The sequence below is a fragment of the Carlito syrichta genome, unplaced genomic scaffold (genome assembly GCF_000164805.1).
Source record: "Carlito syrichta isolate Samal-C Ts95f unplaced genomic scaffold, Tarsius_syrichta-2.0.1 Scaffold288378, whole genome shotgun sequence".
Lineage (NCBI taxonomy): Eukaryota > Metazoa > Chordata > Mammalia > Primates > Tarsiidae > Carlito > Carlito syrichta.
In genome coordinates, this window is record NW_007232474.1 from 73,421 (window position 1) to 94,677 (window position 21,257).

At 36.8% G+C, this 21,257-nt stretch overlaps 1 protein-coding gene across 1 annotated transcript in view; it reads right to left on the minus strand.

The window, feature by feature from the left end:
• Positions 1 to 21,257, minus strand: part of THEMIS (thymocyte selection associated) — a 197,595-nt gene that overhangs the window by 10,885 nt on the left and 165,453 nt on the right. Inside the window, exon 5 of the mRNA XM_008053704.2 lies at positions 220 to 355. Within this exon, the coding sequence (XP_008051895.1) occupies positions 220 to 355 (136 nt within the window). The remainder of the gene's footprint in view (positions 1 to 219; positions 356 to 21,257) is intronic.

Here is a 21,257-nt window from a genome sequence, read left to right on the forward strand (position 1 = left end):
TCCAGCTACTTGGAAGGCTGAGGCGGAAGGATCACTGGAGCCCAGCAGGTCGAGGCTGCGGTGGCCGGGAGCGGCCACTGCACTCCAGTCTGGGCGACAGAGTGAGACTCCAACTCAAAAAAAGTAAAATAAAAAAAGAATCTGTCTGTTGTGCCTTTGTCATGTAGGCAGTTAAAACCATTCTCATGTGTCTCAACTGACCTGTAGTCACATTGGTGCCTGTCACTGCTGTGGCTCCATGGTTGCTCCTCTCTCTGTCCACATCAGCCAAATCATTCTGACAACCAACTGGTGCTTTTGATTCCAGGCCAGCTTGATTTGAATGAAGTTTCTTGGATATGCCTACATGGTGACTCTGAAATGACAGAGGCTGGAGTGATTGATTTTGTGAGTAAATTATCAGTCCAAAATAAATGCTTCATAGAGATAGGACAAGGATAATTATTTATTATATGGCAAGTCATTTCTGTATGACTGAAACAGAACATTTGACATGTCAAAGCAATTTATAATTTATATGTTCATCAATATATTTTGGCAATCTAGCTGTGAAATTGTTGCGTTAAGCTACTAGAATAAGAAGTCATTTAGACACAGAAAATCATCTTCAAAAACCATTTATAGATATTTTTTCTTGTGAAACTTATAAAATATTTTTCACTTAGAACATTTTTACTCAGTTTTATTCTTATAATTAAATAATACACCATTTATATATTACATAATTATATATTATACAACGAAAAGCAGCTTTCATTTCTGTATTATCTGTTCTCTTCATATAAAACAAATCATAACCTCTACTCAAGACACCCACATTTTTATCAGTATTATGCAAACTTGACAAAGCTTCTCTAGTCAATTTAAGAATGATAATTCATCATAACAATGAATTATTAAGACACGACATCAATAGCCCCTGTAACTCATCTCACATGTAAGAGATGTCACATGGTTTGACGTTATACTGACACATCGTATGCTTCAAAGAATCATCAGATGAGAGCAAAAAAACTGAAGACCTCCGTAGGAAATTAAACTTTCAGCACTTATACCCAAGTTCAGACAAGAAGTTTATCCGTTTGAATGTTATAAAATATTTGAAGATTTGTAGTCAAAACCAATCAATTTTGACCACCCAGGCTCACCATTTGGCTAAAAAAGAACAGGATAATGAAAACTTTCCTCGTAAGTTCTTTCTACAGACTGTGTATAGCATTACATTCTTTAAAAGTATAACTTTGTGAAATGAAGACCTTGAAAGCTTGTAAAGGGCCAGTAAGGCAATTAGAGTCCAGAATCACTAAATAACTCACCTACACTAATGAAATGAACAGTGCTGTCTTATAAAATGTCTCCAGACAGTACAGTGTTCTTTACTTCATTCTATGATTGATTCCTTGAGTCTTTTAATGTGGTGGACTGATGGCCCTACTCTTCATCCTCTCTGCGTCCATGCCTTTCTGTGTAATTTTTCAGGGTCCTCCCACTCTGACTTTTGTATTATATGTGTGACTTCTTCTGGACTATCAGGATATTGATACGAAGTCTTGGAAGATGCTTGCACAACTTCAACTATGTCATGAGAGCATGCGTAGACTAGCTGGCTGGAGGTTGAGCACAAGATGGAGTAGAGGTAGGTCACTCCAGTTGTTCAAGCTGAGAAACCAACAGCCAGAGGAGCCCCAGACAGTTGAGTGAAAATAGCCTACACAACCTGAGACCAGCTCGGGTCAACTGAACCCCACAGCCTCATGAACTAAATAAATGTGGCCTTGGCTGTATGCCATTAAGTTTTTCTGGTAGTCAAGCAGTATTGTAGGCTGATAGATAACTGACACATTCAACCTCCATCCCAGACACGGGTGTGGTAGGAGATTGCAAATATAAATATGACACGGAGTTGTCCAAACACAATTTCTTAAACTGTTTCAACAGAAAATTAAAACAGAGTGTCGTCTAAGTCATTTGTAAATTATTCTGAAATTCTTTTTCTAATGACAAAAGAAGGAATCCTGATGATACTACCAGAGACAGCTCAAAAGATAAGCATTCGAAAGTTGAAATTAACTAGAACCAAACCAGCACACTTGCATACACTTAGATCATCCATAGCCACAAAAAAACAGAAGAAATTCACTCCGCATGAATTTTTCAATTGATTGTTAGGCCCGTATTATCACATTGTTTTTGGAAAGAAGCATAGTTTACCAGCATCTAACTACTCTCCTGATTTTTAATTAGATACCTTTGGAAAACATAGTATTATTTCAAGTTATTAGATGAGTATTGAATCATAGTCTCTCAGTACTGAGTAATATAAAACAGGTTAAAGAAGGAATGCAGCTTTATGGTTTTTACTACCAAATTCACTGATAATCATTAAAAAATTGAGAGAACATTTAAGAATTCATGCAAATTATGTATGTTATAGTAAATACAGACTGCAAAATAAATAAATAAATAAGAATAAATAAACAAACAAACTGAATTTTTTTTAAAGTCCTTAAACCTGAAAACTTTTGTCATGAAAGCCTGAGGAGAAAAACAAAAAATCAATTGGTCACAATAGGTCAGGTATGGCAAAGGTCCCATGCTTTCTGGTGCAAACCTTGAGCAGATTGGATATTTTATAAACCTATTAGTGTTTTAGTAATTGAGAACCTCATTCTCCCAGAGGCAGTTCCCACACCGGAGTCTCCTCTGGTCAAGCCCTGTTAGGCTTTCCAACCTCTCCTTAGTTTTCCTGTTTATATCCAGGCTTTTGTTCCCAGGTTATAATCTAAAGGGAGGTAGAGGTCTCTTGAGTTGACACTGACCTCTCTTCCCTGTTTAGTTGTTCAACCCCTCCTTCCAACCTCCTGAGTCCCCACATCATACCCAGGCATTCGTTCTATGCTACAATAAAATTCCCACCATCTTCCATCTTCACTGCCCAACGTCCACTCCACCCCCACTAGCTCCCAACTCTCTTTTTCCCTTCTCCTCTTTCCTACCTCTCAAATTTTTCCACTGTTCCTTGAGAATTGTGCTTTGTGGTTTGTAAACTTCACTACATATCCAACTTCCTTTCAGAACATTGTTTCTTCCTTCCTACCCTGTCTAAAATCCCATTCTCCTTTGAAGACACTGCTTGTCCTGTGAAGGATAATGACTGCTTATTCCTCCACATCCCTGTTACCCTCAGGTGAGTGATCTCCTTGTCCGGAGTACTGTCTATTGCATCCCTACCTCCTTGCAAAAGGTCCTTGCTGTGTTGATATTCCTGCTATCTAGCTTGCACCATCTCCTTTCTTGTTGGTATCATATATCTACTAATCTCTAGGCAACATGCCTCCTCCATACCTGGATTGTTGCTACTCCTTCTAGCTCCTGCGTAGCCATACTCCTGGTTGAGGTCACATTGATTCAAACATCTCATTCAACACCTCAGCTGCATCTCCTCATTACAAACGAATTTTTCATTTCTCTACCTCAGGCTTTCACTTCTGGAATTACATCTGAAGTCTGTCTTTACCTGAAACAGTTCCACCTCCCAAATTAGTGTTGTCCTCTTTCATCTCCTATCTTCACGTTTGTTTTTTCCACTCCAGCCAAATCTCTCATCTCCAAGACTACTTTTTCCACGATTCCAAATACCCAGATTATTCTTGGACCTCACCGGGATCTGGGATCAACTGATCTCTCTACTTTCTCTACTTTCACCAGTTCCTTGCTCTGTTCCCTTTCTTCTCTACCCAGTTCAAAAACTTCAGTCTGGACAGGAACCCACCAGACATCATTTTGTTTTACCTCTCAGCAGCATCTAACATGTATGGTCACTTCTCCTCCTTGGGCTCTGATGATCCTCCTACCATTCTGGGTTCTTATTCTTAGTCTCCTTTGTTGGAGTATCCTTCTCTACCTAAACATGGAGTGTTAAAAGTTCTCAAGGTTTTTTTATTAACCCAGTTTTATTTTTACCATTCCTAGATAATTTCAACAATCATGTGGCTCAATTTACCACCAATATGTCATGACTCTAGGACAAGAGTAGAAATTTATAAAATGAGATGAGGGTAGCGAGATAGGGACTTGCCCGCCATATTAAGTGATTAGACTCTAATTCTAATGCCCTTTTAGGTCCACAATTCCACCATGAGTCTTAGAGTTCACATTGTCTTGCATTAAGCCTTGCGTTCTGTCTATCCCATTTGTCTAGAACATTCTTCATAAACTTTCTCCCCTTAATTTTTCTCTTATCCTATAATCTTTAAGCAGCACCCTATTTTCTAGTCTTTGGGCATCTTGTACTCCTACAGAGATGCAATTTTTACAGCTACTATAGAATAATACATGTTTTAGTGTTAATGCCTATCTCCCTAGTTAAAATGAAAAAAAAAAGTAAAGAATATGCCTACTGTATTCACTGTCCTCAGGGCTTTAAATATAGTATGTGTTAAATAACTATGCATTAAATTAATGAATAAGTTTGCCAAGAAAACAAATACTTAATTTTTATGACTTTTTCTTTGGCCAGTTACCAGTGGTGATTACATACTCACATGTTCACACATGTAAGCAAATTAGGTTTATATTCAGTCACTCCTAACAGTTCTGCTAATTATATAGCTATAAGGCAATTGTAGTTTACTTTGTTTTAGTCATTAAAAAACATATATTTCAAATCTTGTGCTTTTATATAGACTCATTACTGTAATGATTGCAAGCACTATGGTTATATAGTATCTCATACATCTCTGATTCAAATTACTTTGGCCAACCATCTATAGACATCATATAAATCAAAGGATGGCAATGTTAGGGAAATTAGGAATTGAGAATTGAATATGTATGCACAATGGCCCTCTGTTTCCCAAGGCATGAGAATGTAGACTGACAACAATTGAAGATATAAAACACTCTGTCAGGCTCTGCTCAGTGATGTCAAGTCTTCAACTTGCAGATATGGTCCACAGGAAAATGAGAAAGTGAAAATATGTGCAAAGAATGGAGAGAAACAGATAAACTTGAATTGGCATACATTCGGCCTTCACAATCACTCTATACTTCAAAAATAAATCCCGTTTATTCTGTGTAATTTCCATTTAACTTATCATTAGAAATGAATCATTAGGATCCTGTCTGCCAATATAAAATGACTATTAAATTATATTTCATGTTATTCCTGGCTTATAGTTTACATGTTCCTTTTACTATTCCTGCTGAAAGTAATTATATAATTACAAGGGACCGAATATCTGCCTCAGAAACAAATGAACATTATCAAAAAAAGCTAACCCAGATGTCCAATGAAAAGCTTTCTTCAAATCCATCTTTCATCTCATACCTGAGGCCATGTTGTTGGGTAAAATCATCCTTTTCCAAACACTTTATTGAGATTCCAAGTTGATGGTTAAATTTATTTATTTTCCTGTACCCCAAGTGCCTGACTTGGCTGGGGAATAAATGCCACTCATATTTAAAACAACATGAAGTATCCCAGATAATATACTTCACTTTTTACTTTGTAAGAAATCAATCCTCTCCTCACTAAAAAAAACAATCTTCTTCTCTGCATATATAAACACAGCTACTTTCTACTGCCTGTACTTTTTCACTTCAGAAAGTAAATTTAGGTGATATAAGGGGAAAAATTTCAAGTGATATTTGAGAAGAAATCGCTCATTAACTAACCTTCCTCCTGAGAATTAAATTTGATTTAAAACAAGAACAATTGAAATAATTCAGAGACTATACACTGAAATAAAGGGGAATCAAAAATTGAATCACAAGAAATATAGGCTAGCTATGCACATTCAAACTATCACCACAGAGGGGCATGCAGGTTGCACATAATCTCTCTCCTGCTGTGTGTGTATATGCATTCTTTTTTATTTGTTATGTGGTTGAATAATCATAAATAATTTAGAAGATTATCAAGTGGTTTTTATTTTTATCGTCATTTTTATTTCAATAGCTTTAGGGGCACAAGTGGTTTTTGATTACATGGATGCGTTTTATATTGCTGAAAAAGTCTGGACTTTAAGTGTACTCATCACCCCCGTTAGAGCACATTGTACTTGAGAAATTTTTCATCCCCTTTCTACCCTTCCCCTTCCGAGTCTCCAATGTCCATGACACCATCTCTACGCCTTTAAAATCCATAGCTTAGTTCTCACTTGTAAGTGAGAACATTTGTTTTCTGTTCTTGCATTACTTCACTTAGGGTAATGGCCTCTAATAAAAAAAGACTAATACATTTCTCCCTGTACATAATAAAGATCCAATTTAATAGAAACAAATATTTTTCTGAAAGAATAAATTTATACAAGCAAGAATATAAGCTGAAAAACAATCTAGAGGAGGTCATCCCTACAGTCCTCTCTCTTAGATAATTTTCTGAGGTTTCACACAATTATCCATATATACTCACAAACTGCCTTTTGTGCACAGAATGTCATCTTTATGCCTATTGAAAAAGAATGCGTCTGAGCTTGTTCTAGTCTATACCAAAGACATGCTATTTTTTGACCCCTTTCCTGTCCTTTGAGTCTTTTGTTGTTTGCGGAGGGTTTGCTCAGGCCTGTCTTTGGCAGGCCTCACATTATCAGCCTATGAGAAGCCATTTTTTTCCTCTCCAGCTTCTCCCAGAGCTTTTGGCTGTTGCCCCCCCCCCCCCAGGTAAGAATTTCTGGCATCACTTATTCTCCTTGGCCAGTGTTCTGCCTCCCTCGGCCACTCACACCTTCTTCTTCAAAGGGTCCTTGCTGGCTGAACTCTGAGCTGGTGGCTGATCAGAAGATTCACCAGCAGTCACCGGTGCTTGCATGAGGTTTGACACTTAGATACTCCTGGACTCAATTGTGGTTGACAAGTGGGACAACACTTTCTCCCTGCTTGTTTCTGCAGAACTCTAGAAGGTCAGACACTTTTAAGAGTTGGGGTTTTCCATCTGCCCTGCCCTTTCCCTGGGGTCAAGAAAGAGACACTAGGCCTATGAAAAAGAAAGAGGCCTGAATCTACTTGCCTGGTTGCCCCGGTAAGAGATGACAGCCTCCCACCCCAGCCCTTCAAGAACCTCCTCTTCCTCCTGGACTGGCTGAGACCAGACCCAAGAAAATCCATCCCTGCTGAAATTATGATTAGACTTCTTATCGCGTATCATATATCAAAGATCTTACCATGTTCTCTGGGAAAGAAGTTCTTCATTTACTATTAAGACCATTTTAAGCTTTCACTTTCAAAGCCATGTTTCAAGAACATCTCATGTATTAAAGTGAGAGCTTCACAGTAGCCATATTTCAGATATTGATTTCAGTTGCATCTTCCTCTGTTTTCCCGGATGAAAACTGGGATCTGGGTAATTCGATATTAGAAGTCTCACCATCTTGATTGAATGTCGATTTGACCACCCTCTTGGAAAAAAGTCAAATCCTAGCTCACGGATGCAGGAAGAACTCAACATAATCGCAAACGTTGCTTTGATCATTTGATCGAAATGAGTTTAAGAATTTTCATCCACAGTACTAAGGTAGAGAGCTTCTTCACATTCTTCCATCAAGCTCAACTCATTCTGCTTCTTGCCACTCTAATGTTTTCCGAGTTTAACCAAAGAGGAAATGGGCATTTGAGGCAAAGCTTAGCCAACATATTTTCATTTTAAAATGAGGTCTGAAAAGACAGCTAATCTGTACAATTGTCATTCTTAAGGAGACAAACGAGAAGTTTTACTACTCTGTCACTCCAGATATTGAATACGGATGAAAAGGGGTTTGTTCTTTTAGAGCTGCTGTGGCCGGTGCCTCTCTCCAAAATGCCAGCGTTGACTTACTCAAAATGCTGTTGTGATGAACACTGGAGTAGCTCTTAGGTATAGCTAAATCTTCTTTATTCCTTATTTTGCCTTCCCACACATTTAGAAGTAATTAATTTGCATGGTTATTGTTATGACTTTCACAGCTCCTGTTTTTAATGGGAAAATCATAGCTCTTAGATTCTGTGAGTGTAATCTGTGGCCAAAGGGCAGGAAAATTCATCTTATTTTGAATTACAAAAACTGAAATTACAATGCCATCAACTATGTGACACATTTTCTTGCTAGATTTGTTTTTGGTGAAATTAGTTTTGAATTAGTGGACATACGAATAGCATTTGAACAGTGTCCAGCATGACAACCCTTGCTGCAGCTGGCAGATGGGAACTACGGTTGCCTATATAATAGGTCTGTCTGTATCTAGGAAACTTATTCTGAATTCACTTCTTAAAAATTACTTTTGGAATAATCTTAACCTTCTGGGTATTAAAACACAGCCTCTCACATGAGTCTTTAAACCATACAGCCTGGCAATCTGATTTAAAACACTGCTGTATTATTACTGGAGCTACAAACAATTTTGACGAGAATGATTTATCTCACAATTTCTTCAGGCATTCACGTTATAGGGAATGAAATGTTAAACGGCCTTCTTGCCACCGAGACGTTGCTGAAATATACAAAGCCTATGTAGTTGCGAATAGGTGTCCAACACAGGATGTGCTCCTTTGGTTCTTAGAGGCAGTTTTTCACCTTCTCAGCTCAATTCAAGTCTGACAACATTTCTCTGAAACACTTTCCTATAAAGGCTACTCTTCTGACCTCTTCTAACTCACAGATCCTATTCCTGATCCCCTTTTTGAAGCACTGCCTGGTACTACTACCATCCAACACCTCAACATTTCTGTAGAACCCAGATGTGGCCCTTCACCTCCAGGATCCTCCCCCACATTGCTTATTATGCCCTCATCAGCTTGTGTTCTCCTCGTTGCCATTCCTTTCCAGAAATGCCATCAAAGGCCCATACTGTTCACACCTCCATTGAACTTTTTTTGTACTCTTTTATTTTTTTGTCCCTTGTAAGAACAGTCAGAACTTGGACCTCTTTGTCCCTCAGAATGTCCCCATCCGCACCATCTTGGCTTCCAACACTCTCCTCTGTGCTCACACTTGATGTTGCTCACTCACACTGTTCTTCCCTCTCAGTCTTTAACTTATTTCCACCTCCAGCCTCCTTCTTGTCTCACTTGTCTTCCTACCCCAATGGGCCTTAGAATCTGTGCATGAACAACTTTCTTACTGTGGCTATGAAATCCTCCCTTTCTGTCCTACGAGCTTTGCCAATTCCTATTTCTTTTTCTTCTTTCATCCCCAAAGGTAGCACATTGCTGGTTTAAAAAGTATATTGCATTTTCATATTTCCTCTGACATAAACTCATGTTACCCAGTGACATCTGGGTCCTCAGTGTTGCTGTTTTCTGAGGATCGCTGTTTAGTTCCTTGTGTGGTGTCTACGGAAGATATTTTCAGTCTTTTCCTTTTTTATCAAGCTCACAATCACAATCTGGCAATCCTGAATCCCAGGAAGTTACTAAATCCCTTATCCATTGAGATTGCGGCCATCTGAAATCAGTTCCCTCGGCTCTCCTTCTCTTTTCTTGGAAATACACTCGATCGCTTATATTTCTTACTGATTCACAAAGTATTCAGTCCTTTTTCTAAGTGCCTCTTCCTTCAAATGTGTCCCTTTCTCTTCCCCCTTTCCCCTTACTGACTTAGCCAGTTATTTTTCCCACTTATGTATTCTCTGAGTCTCTCCCTCCATTGCCGCATTCATTTTCCACCAGTGATAAGAGTAACCTACTTATCACTGCTTTTCCTTCCCTCTCGCTCATTTATCTGGGTATTTACTGAGTGCAATCTGGTTTCTGTTCCTACCACTTGACTAACAGTACTTTCACCAATAACTTTCTAATCATCGGTCAAAAATACCAAAGTTTTTTTGTGGACTTCATGGTTCTTAAGCTTTCAGTTGTACATAACTCTGTTAATCATTTTTAAAGAATGTTCCCTTCCAACCCCCAGTCTCCAACGACGCTGTATTCTTTTAACTCTTAGGTCCCTGTGTATTCCTCTCTTTTGGCATCTTTTCTCTTTCCTAACAACTTTTAAATCATGATTTCTAAGCCATTCTGATTGCATAGTCTTAGTAAAAATTTTAAGCATAAAACATAAATGTGTGTATGTGTGTGTGTGTGTGTGTGTGTGTATACAGAATCATATACATGCACTCTAATATATATGTAGTTGCATGCATTTGCTTTCGTAATATAGCATTTGCATTATAACCCAAACTCAAAGTAGATGTTTTAAAAGAATTAAGTTCATATGGAAAAATTCGTAAAGCAAAATACTTATGTATTTAAAGCAAAATTTTATTTCAGGTAATAATACATTGAGAAAATGGTTAAATGGTTTTCATAATTTTTAAAATCCTGAGTTAACATTTTGTGATATAGCTGTTGCTTGCTTCATAATTCAGTTGATTTATATACTAAAGTTTAATGGCTGTCTCCACTAAAAATGATCCATCACAAGAATACATAGATCCAAACAGGAAAAGTACACTGTGAATTGCCCTAAGTTATGCTACATATTTTCAACAATGCCCACTAATTTTGCAAGACTGTCAAAATTGGCTAGTAAATTTCTATCTACCCTCATGTCAAACTGTTTTTTAAAAAGCTAAATAGATTTAATATTTAATTATTTTAATTACTGAATTTAAAATTCACTGCCATTTTAAGAATAATTTTATCAATGCTTTGAAATTTTGTTTCCATATTTTAAAGTTTACAATATGAGAAGTTTAATAGGTTGCACACTAGTTTCAGTCATGAAAACATAAAACATCAGAAATATTCCAAAACAATCTGTTTTCAAAATAGTCTCTATAATTATTATTTTATTACAAATATTTTTTCACCTTTTAATTAAAGGACCAGCTCCAATGCATATGTGTATTTTCCTTACTACCAATTAGATAGACAAATTTAAACACTCACCTTTTTGAAAAATAAATCTTAAAGCTTATACATGCTCAATTTTGGAAACAGTGCTTTGCCATCACATAATCAGAAAGTTTTCAGATGAAACCAGAGTGCCACAGTCATTCCTCATCTCATAGTATCTTGAAGTTTCCACTATATTTTTATACCTTTGTTTCTACAAATTAACCATATTTAGAACATCCTGTAAATTTTGCCAATCTTCTGGCAATCATTTCTTTGCTGAAATAGCTTGTCCGTAATGACACAGGGATGCATTTCATATGTGGATTCATTTCTCCATCCTTCCTTGAGGATCACTTTGAAAAATTCTAGACAACGCAGCTGCTGTATCAGTGGTTGCACTTCCTCCGTTTAACCATAAAGCTATGCTTTCACTAAATAAGTTATTAAGAGACAGAATAATGGCTTCTCCAATGCATTAAAAAAAAAACACTTCTTCATGGATTTCATTAGTGAAACACAATCTAGCAAATATAATAAACAGGTCAGGGAAAAAACTGAACTATCATACAACTTTATAGAAAATTTCTCTCACTGAGTCATTTGTTCCTACAAATGATAATAGCAGCTAACATTTATTTTTTGCTTACTAAGTGTCAGTCATTATTCTAAGCCTATTACGTGTATTAGCATATTGAAATTTTCAGTATTTTTCCCTAAGCATCTTCCAAGCACATTTTCAGAGAAATGAATGGCTTTAATTTGTCAATGTATTGTTTCTTTGTATTACTTTAGTCATTTTTAGGAAGAGCCAGAGTACTCTATAATATGTAGCTTTTTAAAAACTCGTAAAAGTTGACATTAATTTTAGTGAATCTTAAAGGTAGTGAAGTACTGGTTGAGTGTAACAATTTAAAACAGCACTGAAAAACTACAGACAAGTATCTGCATATTCTTACTGCTTAGTTTTAAAATATATCATTAATCATGATGGCTTCATTTTCTCAGTGACTAATATCACATAACATAGAATAAAATATGGTGAAGCTTGTCACTTAGAGTGTTCGTAAATTTTCATTTCAATCTTTTTTTGCAATTTTAAATTTCTGACTGACATCTTGATGGGTATGATTAGTTTATTTTTTTTTTCTAAACGTAGTTGATGGAGAAATATTAGAAGTGTGAAAACAGGCAGTTCTACTTTTAAAAATTGTTCTCTTTTGTTCATATAAATATAATATTTTAATAAACTTATTCACTACAGTATATATAACACTTTCAGAAAATGCACAAGCAATAAGGACACAGCTCAATGACTTGATACAAATAGAATGCATCCTCCAGATCTGGAAATAGACTATTAACAGACCCCAGCTGCTCTCTCATGCCTCAACCCCGTCACTTTTCCAGTACCTTTTCCCCAAAGTTAACCTTTATTTGTATCCCTACTGCCATACCTTAGTTTTCTTCCCTGTTCAGGAACTTTGGATCACGTAGCATAATCTTTTTTTTTTTTTTTTTTGTATGTGGTTTCTTTGCTTATATTCATAACATCACAAAGTAATCCATTGTATGGACACACCAAAATACATTTATTTACTACTGAAGAATATTTGAGTCGTTTCAAATTTTTAGCTATTACAAATAACATTGTTGTGAATATCCCTATAAATGTCTTTTTGTGCACGTACCACACATTTCTCTTGGGTGCACATATGCATACATTGCAGTCGGAATGTAATTGCTGGGGGCCATATGTCCAGCTTTAGTAGAGCCTGCAAAATAGTTGCCCAGAATGAACACTTTCTCCAGGAGCTTGTGAAGTTCCAGTTTCTCCATATCCTTGCTAAGACTTGGTCCTATCAGCTTATTTAATCATTCTAACAATTCTGTGGTGTTGATGTTATCTCCTTGTGGTTTTGATGTATATTCCCCAGATGACTGATGAGATTACATAGCTTTTCAGTGTTATTTTGGTAATTGAAAGTACTTATTGTGAAATATCTAGTTTTGTGAAGTAACTCTTTGAGTGTTTTGACCACTTTCTCTATTGTTCTCTCTGTATTCCTGCCAAATATTGGAAAAAGTTCTTTGTATATTCTGAATATGTCCTTTTTAATATTTCTTATATATTTTGCCAAGAGCTTCCCCTACTCTGTAGCTTGTCTTTTCACTCTCTTAATGGTGTCTTTAGTAATATAGTCTTTAATCTGCAGACTGCTTTCTGTAATTTTTAAAAATACATGTCCATTTTTTGAGGCTTGGTTTTGTCTAACCTAGAAAATACAACTTTCAAATAACTTAACCAGGTTGACTGAACCTGCAACATAATATAATTCCCTGAAATCAAGGGTGCCACTGTGTACCCTTAAGTGGGGTCGCAACCTCAGAGACACTCAGTCTCTGGAAACAAAAACAAAATCCACTAGTCAAAATTGCCCAGTAACTTTGAGTTCACAGTAATCATGAACAGCTGCTAACTTCACCAAAAAGAAACAACCAGACATTATGCAACTCCTGGTGAAAATACACAGCATTTTCTATGGAGTAGTTGTCCTGAAAAGATCAAATTGGAATCTACAAAGCCTAAAGATTTAACTATTACTTCACATGAAACGCAGACAGAGGAACATCTTGGGTAGAAGACAAGCACAGGCAAAGCAATCCTGAAATATATAGCATCTAGAATATATGCTATCTAGAATATATGACATGTGGTAATCAAGAAATAAACTGATATATATAAGGAAATTCTCTGTGAAGTGTAAGGAATCTAGTAACAGATGTTTGGAAAAAAACAAGAGGCAAGAAAATATCACCAGTTAATTCAAGTTTCTATATGAGCAGCTCTAGGAGACAGGCAAAAGGAAAATATTCTTCACCCTGTTCACTGGCAAGCATACGAAAAAAACTAAGAAAATGTATGCCCTGGCAAACTCAATAGAACAAATTCAGTTTCTCCAACAAATTAAGACTTAATAGGAGGAAATCTATAGATTAAAAGAGACTTAAAAACATATCACTCAATTGCAATGTATACACCTTTTAGATCCTGATTCAAATATGTAAGAAAACACTTACAAGACAACCCGGCAAATTTGAATCTTGACTTGATGACTTTAAGAAATGATTGCTGCTGGGCTCGGTGGCTCAGCCTGCAATCCCACGCCTTTGGGAGGCTGAGGTGAGTGGATTGCCTGAGCCCGCAGGTTCGAGACCCGCCTGGGCAGCAAGACCTCCTCTCTACAATAAATCAAAAAATCAGCCGGTCGTGGTAGCGCATGCCTGTAATTCCGGCTACTCGGAAGCCTGAGGCGGAAGGATCGCCAGAGCCCAGCAGGTCGAGGCTGCGGTGGCCGGGAGCGGCCACTGCACTCCAGTCTGGGCGACAGAGTGAGACTCCAACTCAAAAAAAAAAGAAAAGAAAAGAAATGATTGTTAATGCTTTCAGGTGCGACACTAATAGTGCATATTTTTAAGAATCTCTATCTTTTAGAGTTATCTACTTTTAGAGTTATTGACTGAAGTTATCTACTAAAGTATTTGCTAGTGAACTTAAATGATGTTTGCTTCTCTTTTTTCCCCCCAAAATCCAGTGAAGGTGAGGAGAGGAATATAGAAGCAAAACCGGTCTTGAGTTGATAGCTGATAAAGTCAGGTAATGGGTACTTGGAGGTCCATTACACTGTTCTCTCTACTCTGTGGATGCTTGTAAGTAATTTTTTGTAATAAAATGTGTAAGGTCTAAGACTTTAAATCAAGACAATAATTGGTTTACGCACAATATGAGACGACATCATATTGTAAAAAAATATACTAGAGTTCAGAAAATAGGATATCATTTCTTAAATCATCTCTTCTGTCTAAGGTCAAGGTTGGTGATCAGTACTAGTTTAGGCTGACATTGCTAGCTTGCCTATAGTCTCAGAGGAGAAGAATTTTAGAGACTTGACCCTGTACTTCCATGGAAGTGGTTTAGATATTATTGCAAGGGCTGGACAAGGACTAAATTTGCAATCTAACAAGGTTGAACAATGAAGACTGGGACTTAAAAACCTTTGCAACTTGCTCTCAGAAACATCTTAATGATGATTAGTGATGGTGAGCTACTAAATCTGTTAGACAAGGTATGTTTGTTTTGAAAGAACACATTAGTCAGTATTCGATGTATCAAATTCAGCCCTACTATGAAGTTTGTAGTGGATCTCAAGGGAGCAATGGTTTTCAGTGGAAAAAAAAAAATCCATGGCTAGCAGGTGATTTGAATACACAAGTGATTGTTTTTATTTAATATGAAATGCACATTTGGATGACATAGTCAGGATTTTTAGACTTTAAATATAGGATATATGGTGTTTTAAAAGTGAACATTGTGGATCACAAGAGGCTCCCAGAACAACTTCTGAACTGGCAGATACCATGGTCAACAGGCCCTGGTGCTGCAGACCAGGAACAATCTGCCATGGGCATCGATGGCCTCAGAAAGCTTCAAATGACAGTTTTCAAGGAGAATCCTCAGAATTGTTGGCATCAATGGGTAGGAGGAAGCTGTTATTCACATGGTCAGTTCTGTGCCACCTGCTCCAGGAATGGAACATGGGGATTTGTTTGCTTAATTTGACAAATGATTCTTCCAGGGAACACTGGGGAAATCAGGAAGTATGCACATTTTTTGAGGATTTTCAGCTCCCAATCCGAAAAGCATTCACCAAACTGCACATTTTCGTTGTTGTTGTTGTTGTTGTTGTTGTTGTTAAGAAAACAATCTGTAAATACAGTCAAAAGGACCTGGAAGTATTTGTTGGTGGGCAGTAGCACAGACAAGATTCTCTAGTGTGGCCAAGCTCACCATTCATCATGGCTTTGTGCTTTGTTCATTGTAGGGAGTGAAAGATAGAAGGATGTTTGTTTCAGTTGTCTTTTTGTACCTGTAGCTGAAATTCTCACTAAAGAACAAAAAATTTCAACATGTCATTTTTCTTTTGGTGTTTTAGTAATGAATATTTAAACCTGTATGTTGAACGAAAATTAATTTTGTTAATAATTTATACATTAAGAGAAGAGACAAATTCCTACTGAGAAAATATTAATATGACATGTACCTGACATACACACAAACACATATATACCCTCTGAAACTCTACAGAAAATACTTAAACCCACTTCTGCTTTCACTCTAAAGACAGAAAAGTTCAGTAGAGTGTAAAATTGATAATAAGGGATATTTAAGAACTGAGTATTTATGGATATGGTTTTATAACCCCCAGGTCTAGTCCCCAGATCACACAAGCATTTTAAATACTTTAAAATCTCTAGACAAGTACACGATCTATCATCCTCATTTGCCAAGGTAAAACCCAGTTGAGGGAGGTACTATAAGAACCAAAGCTGATTAATAAAACTCAAATACAAAAGGATTAAACAATATCCTCAAATGCAAATCAAACTAGAGTCTAGGTTAAGGTCTCATCATTTTCAGACCTGTTTGGATTACTTTTATATTTGCCATCTTATTAATTCCTCCATATTATTTATCTCCTAATATACTCCGAGTTGTATATTACATTACCCTTTCTGTAATAGGAAGACCTATCCTAGTTTTTGAAAACTAGGTAATGATAACTAAGGAAAAGCTAAACATCAGATAGAATAAAATAGAAATATTTGTCAGCATCTTTTTTTAATATGTCAGAGAAGAAGTAAAACAGAACAAAAATAGGAAGAACTTAAAAAAATAATATCGGTTATTCGTTAAAACCTTGCTCATTTCATCCTTGTGATCTTTCACTTACATTTTTATTTCACTCATGCCTTCAAGGTTAAGTTATACTCCATAAACAACCAGGGGTTGTGTTTGGGTAATAATTTTCTATTCCCACCAGATGGCAGTCTTCCCTGGCTCTTGGCAGCTACCTTCCAGAGCCTTGCTGACGAAGCAGTGACATTGTATATATGTACTCTGTTTAAATATGGGAAATCTGATGGGACTTCGTGGCTCCAAGATTAAATGTCTCTTATTTGAAAAGAGACTTCCATGGGCAGAGGTTTTTATTTTTTCAAGTCATACATATATCTCCAGGACAAAGACTATTTACATAAACTCCAGGCCTAAATTGAACCTCTCAGGATCACAGTTGGCACCTTTTCTTGATGTTCAGGACGCCAAGAGGCTGGTAAATGCACTAGTGAATGTTTCAGAGTATTGTGTTTCTTAAAGCAGGGCCAAGTAAGAAGTATTCAAATGCCACCCCTATCACAAGTATTCTCATCTAATCTTAGCTCCACGAATATTTACTTAAAACATTTTCATTTTCTTGGCAAAGAGCTATGTAAATACATTTGAGTTTACCTTTTTAAACAAAAAAATGCATATGTCCCTGAGACATTTTAAGTAATATGTTGACTATACGGGTACAAGAACATCATACACTGATTCAAGAATAAAAAGCTTATCACAATGATCAGTGACATTTGCATTCAGGAATTAGAAGCAACTGAGAATTCATCAATTCTCTTCCTGCTAGAGAGAATCTTAATGCATTTTTTAACTTATTTGTCTTTCATGTGTACCTCTAACAAATTCATACCCCTGACATGGATCAGTATTAGTGAACTACTTTTTTCAGACAGTGATTCACACACTCCTAGATGCTGTCTATACTTTATACAAGGTGCCTGTGTAGGGACAACGATAGGGCTTTGGAGAAAGAGACTTCTCAGGGAAGGGTAGATGTGACTCAGGGAGTACACCTTGGTTTTGTCAGAATAACAGAAGCCCAAGCTATTGAGCAAAACTATGGGTAAGACCTGCCCTGGCCCAGAGTCTCATTCTCTCCCTCTATCTTGCTCAGCACAATATGCTGCAAATATAGAGAATATGAACTGTTTTAATATGCATGATATAAAGCAAAAATTCAGTATCAATTTAAGTCCAAAAATACTCATTACCCAGAACTAAATTTACTGAGATCCAGAGAGAATGAGACTATAATCCAATTGCAAAATAATGTAGCAGATGCGGATACAATCATGCATAGGAAAGAAAAATTTTCTATGGATGAGGAATTCGAGACCAAATTATTTAGGTAAACAGTGCAACATGGTGAGACCAGAGCATAGTTTAGGGCAGCTGAAACTGAGAAAGTTCTGTCTCATTTCGACAGCAAAGTTATAGATAGGGTTTTGCATAGGAAATTAGAGTAGTCAACTTACCTTCTCTATTTAAATCCTCTCTAACTCCTATTCTATTGCCCACGCTATAAATTCCAGACCGCTACCTATGACCTTGAAAACCATTCTGCAACCTCATTTTATGACATCCCTGCTATGCTCTGCTTTGTAAGTCCCTGAGTAAGCCCTGATTTTGCTTATTTTCAAGTCCATCCTGCCAGTTAGTGTGCTCCTGGAAGACTTTCTGCTTGTTCACCTTTAAAGTTTTCGTTGGTCTCTCTCTCTCTCTCTCTCTCTCTCTCTCTGTGTGTGTGTGTGTGTGCGTGTGTGTGTGTGTGTGCGTGTGTGTGTGTGAGAGATAAATTAATTAATCAGTTAAACAACTCATGGGAAGTTTTCTCACTAGGCCATTTATGTAAAGTACCAAAATGTCTGGGAAATATATGTGTATTTGTATTTCCTTGGGAATACCTGGACTCCCTGTGTATTGTTAGTTTCCTCTGGCTGCCATTACCATAACAACTAGGTGGCCTAATTTAAAAAAAAAAATTCTCTTCAAGTTCTGTAGGACAGAAGTGTGGTGTTCCTTGATTTGTAGCTGCAGCATTCCAATCTCTGCCTTCACCTTCAAGTTGACTTCACGATGCTTGTGTATGTGTCTAAACTCCCATAACCTGCTTAAGAATATGGTGATGGCATTTTGGGTTCACACATTATTCCATGACACACACCTCTTCTCAAATTCCTTAATGTTCATCACATAGTCTACCATATAAGAGATTATTCAAGGAGAATTAGGAGAGAAGATTTGGGAACTAGATTAAAAGGTGAAGCCCCAGATAAAACCCAAGATGACACAAGATTTTGAATTCCAAGGAACAAAACAGTTGAGAGGCAGAGCAAGTGTGAACAAACTAAGGGTCAAAAACTAACTAATGGCTTCCAGTGGAGTTCAAGGACTAAGTATAAAGGAAGAACCAGCCAGTTGGAGGGAGGGGGTGACCAAGTGAAAGAGGGAGGGACGAGGTGTCCTATTTAATGCTGTCACCCTAACACATCGTGCCAAGCATAGGCATATAAAATAAAATTATATTTTGTATGAATCAGCAGTCTGCCATTTTTTCAATATTCTCACACCCTAAGGTTCCACTATATCAATAGTAAAAAGCACAGAATGGTTTTTAATGAAGGCATGTTCTGATTGGCCAGAGTCCATGTTGATTTTCTCCAGTATCAACTCTGGTTTCACCCCTGAGCATGTAAGGACAGAGTTGGAAAAGAATCACTGGAGAAGGGAGCCCTGGACCAGGAAGCAAAAATTGTTCCCTCATTCCTCTAGTGGAAGAAGTTGGAAACTAATTAGAACGGTGGCAACAGAAACCTAATTGGCTTTTTTTTTTTAATTTTGTGGGTCTTTTCTGGGCAGATGGGAATAAAGGACCTTTAAAATACCTGTGATTCTAAGTGCTGGGAGCTCACAACTTCAGAGCACATGAAGCAGGGCTCCAGATGGAGAACAGAAAAAAAGTAAGGACCATGTCTGCAACTGATTCCAGCGTTGAAGTTACTAGTTTGTGATCTCTGGTAAATGAAAATATCTTGTCAGAGAAATACTATTGAGGTTTGGAAGACTCTAGGAGAGATTTGAATGTTACTAAAAATCTTTATTAAATATAAAGTTCAAATTGTTCATGGTCATGGTCCAGTGGGTTTTTTCAGAAATGCAACAAATATGATTTAATCAAACAGTTGCATAGTCAATCCAACTGATTCTCTTGAAAGTGGTTTTTAATTGGTCTAAAACCTCTCAATATCATCAAAGTCTTGTTTTGCTGACCTGCTATAGAAGACACAAGAACACAAATAAGTTGGCCATTTTTTCCTTAGGTATCTGAAAATAAAGCTAGTATGTACTTACAAATGGCTGTGCAGAGGAAGAGAATGTATTTATTGAAGCAATCTATGATGAACAGAGCATGATACCGCCAGAGAGCATTTATGTTACAAGGATTCTATGATATAAACTATAAACCATTTACTACAATCCTTTCTTTTAAAAAAAAATTTAGAAGACATTTTATGTTATACATTTTTTATATTTCCAGCAAGTACTGTAAGATTCAAGAAGCTTTTTCAAATTTTGCTTTTGTAATCATGCTACAAAATATTTCCACTCCCCTCTTACCCTCCATCGTATACACAGAGACATATCTGCACATTTGCTTGCCCACATTTGAAAAGTGCTTAAACTTTATAGATGACATCTCTGAGAACCCAATAAAACCCTACAAATACTGTAGCTCTGTAGAAAATTCAGTTTTAAATCTGCAAACATAGCATCCGAATTCACTTTTTTTTCCCTAGCAAATATGGTTTATAGACACAGAAGCAGCAAACGATAGCAATCAACAATACATAAATTATAAACATATGGGTAAGCTTATCATTTTCTTTAAACCTGCTATTAAGTTTTCTGGTGCATTTTCAATTCTTTTTAAGGGTCAAATAATGGTCTACACCACATTTAAAATTAAATTATTATTTTTTTGCCTTGGTGACTCTTCTGATCTTGAAAATAACTGATAGAATGGCATTGTTTGATGTTGCTTATCAAATTTCACTTGCAATTTTATAGACTTAGAATCACAGAAGAAGGAAGAATTGCTACTCTGTCTCTTAGTTAATCCTTTAGCATGCTACCTCATTCTCACAAAATATCTGATGATTTCGTTAATTTCTTAATCTGTAATATGGAAATAACAGCTACTGGCTGGCCAAACTCCTGGGCCAAGGTTACATGAAGCTGCTTAGGCTATATGGAAGACAAAAAGAACCATTAAAACCCATCAGGTGACAGTTGCTCCCCAAGAAACTGGCACCAGTGAAAAAATGTTGAAATAAGTGGTTACTGCAGAACAAATAAGTGAAGACAATTTAAGCAAGTTCTTTGCAGGACACCCAAGAGGACCACACATGAAATACAGGGTGAGAGGTGGTGGGGAGGATATGAGTCCCTGTTTTCCCATTGTGGAAAACAATATGGAGATGTGTCAAGAAATTAAACATAGAATTGCCAAATGATCCAGCAATTCTGCTTCTAGTTATATATCCAAGAGAATGGAAAGGAGATACTCTAACAGATTTTGTACACCAATAATCATAGCAGCATTATTCACAATAGCCAAAAGGTGAAAGCCTTTTGTCCATCCATGGATGTCCATGGATTGTCCATCCAAGGTGTCCATCCATGGATGAACAGATAAACAAAATATGGTACACAC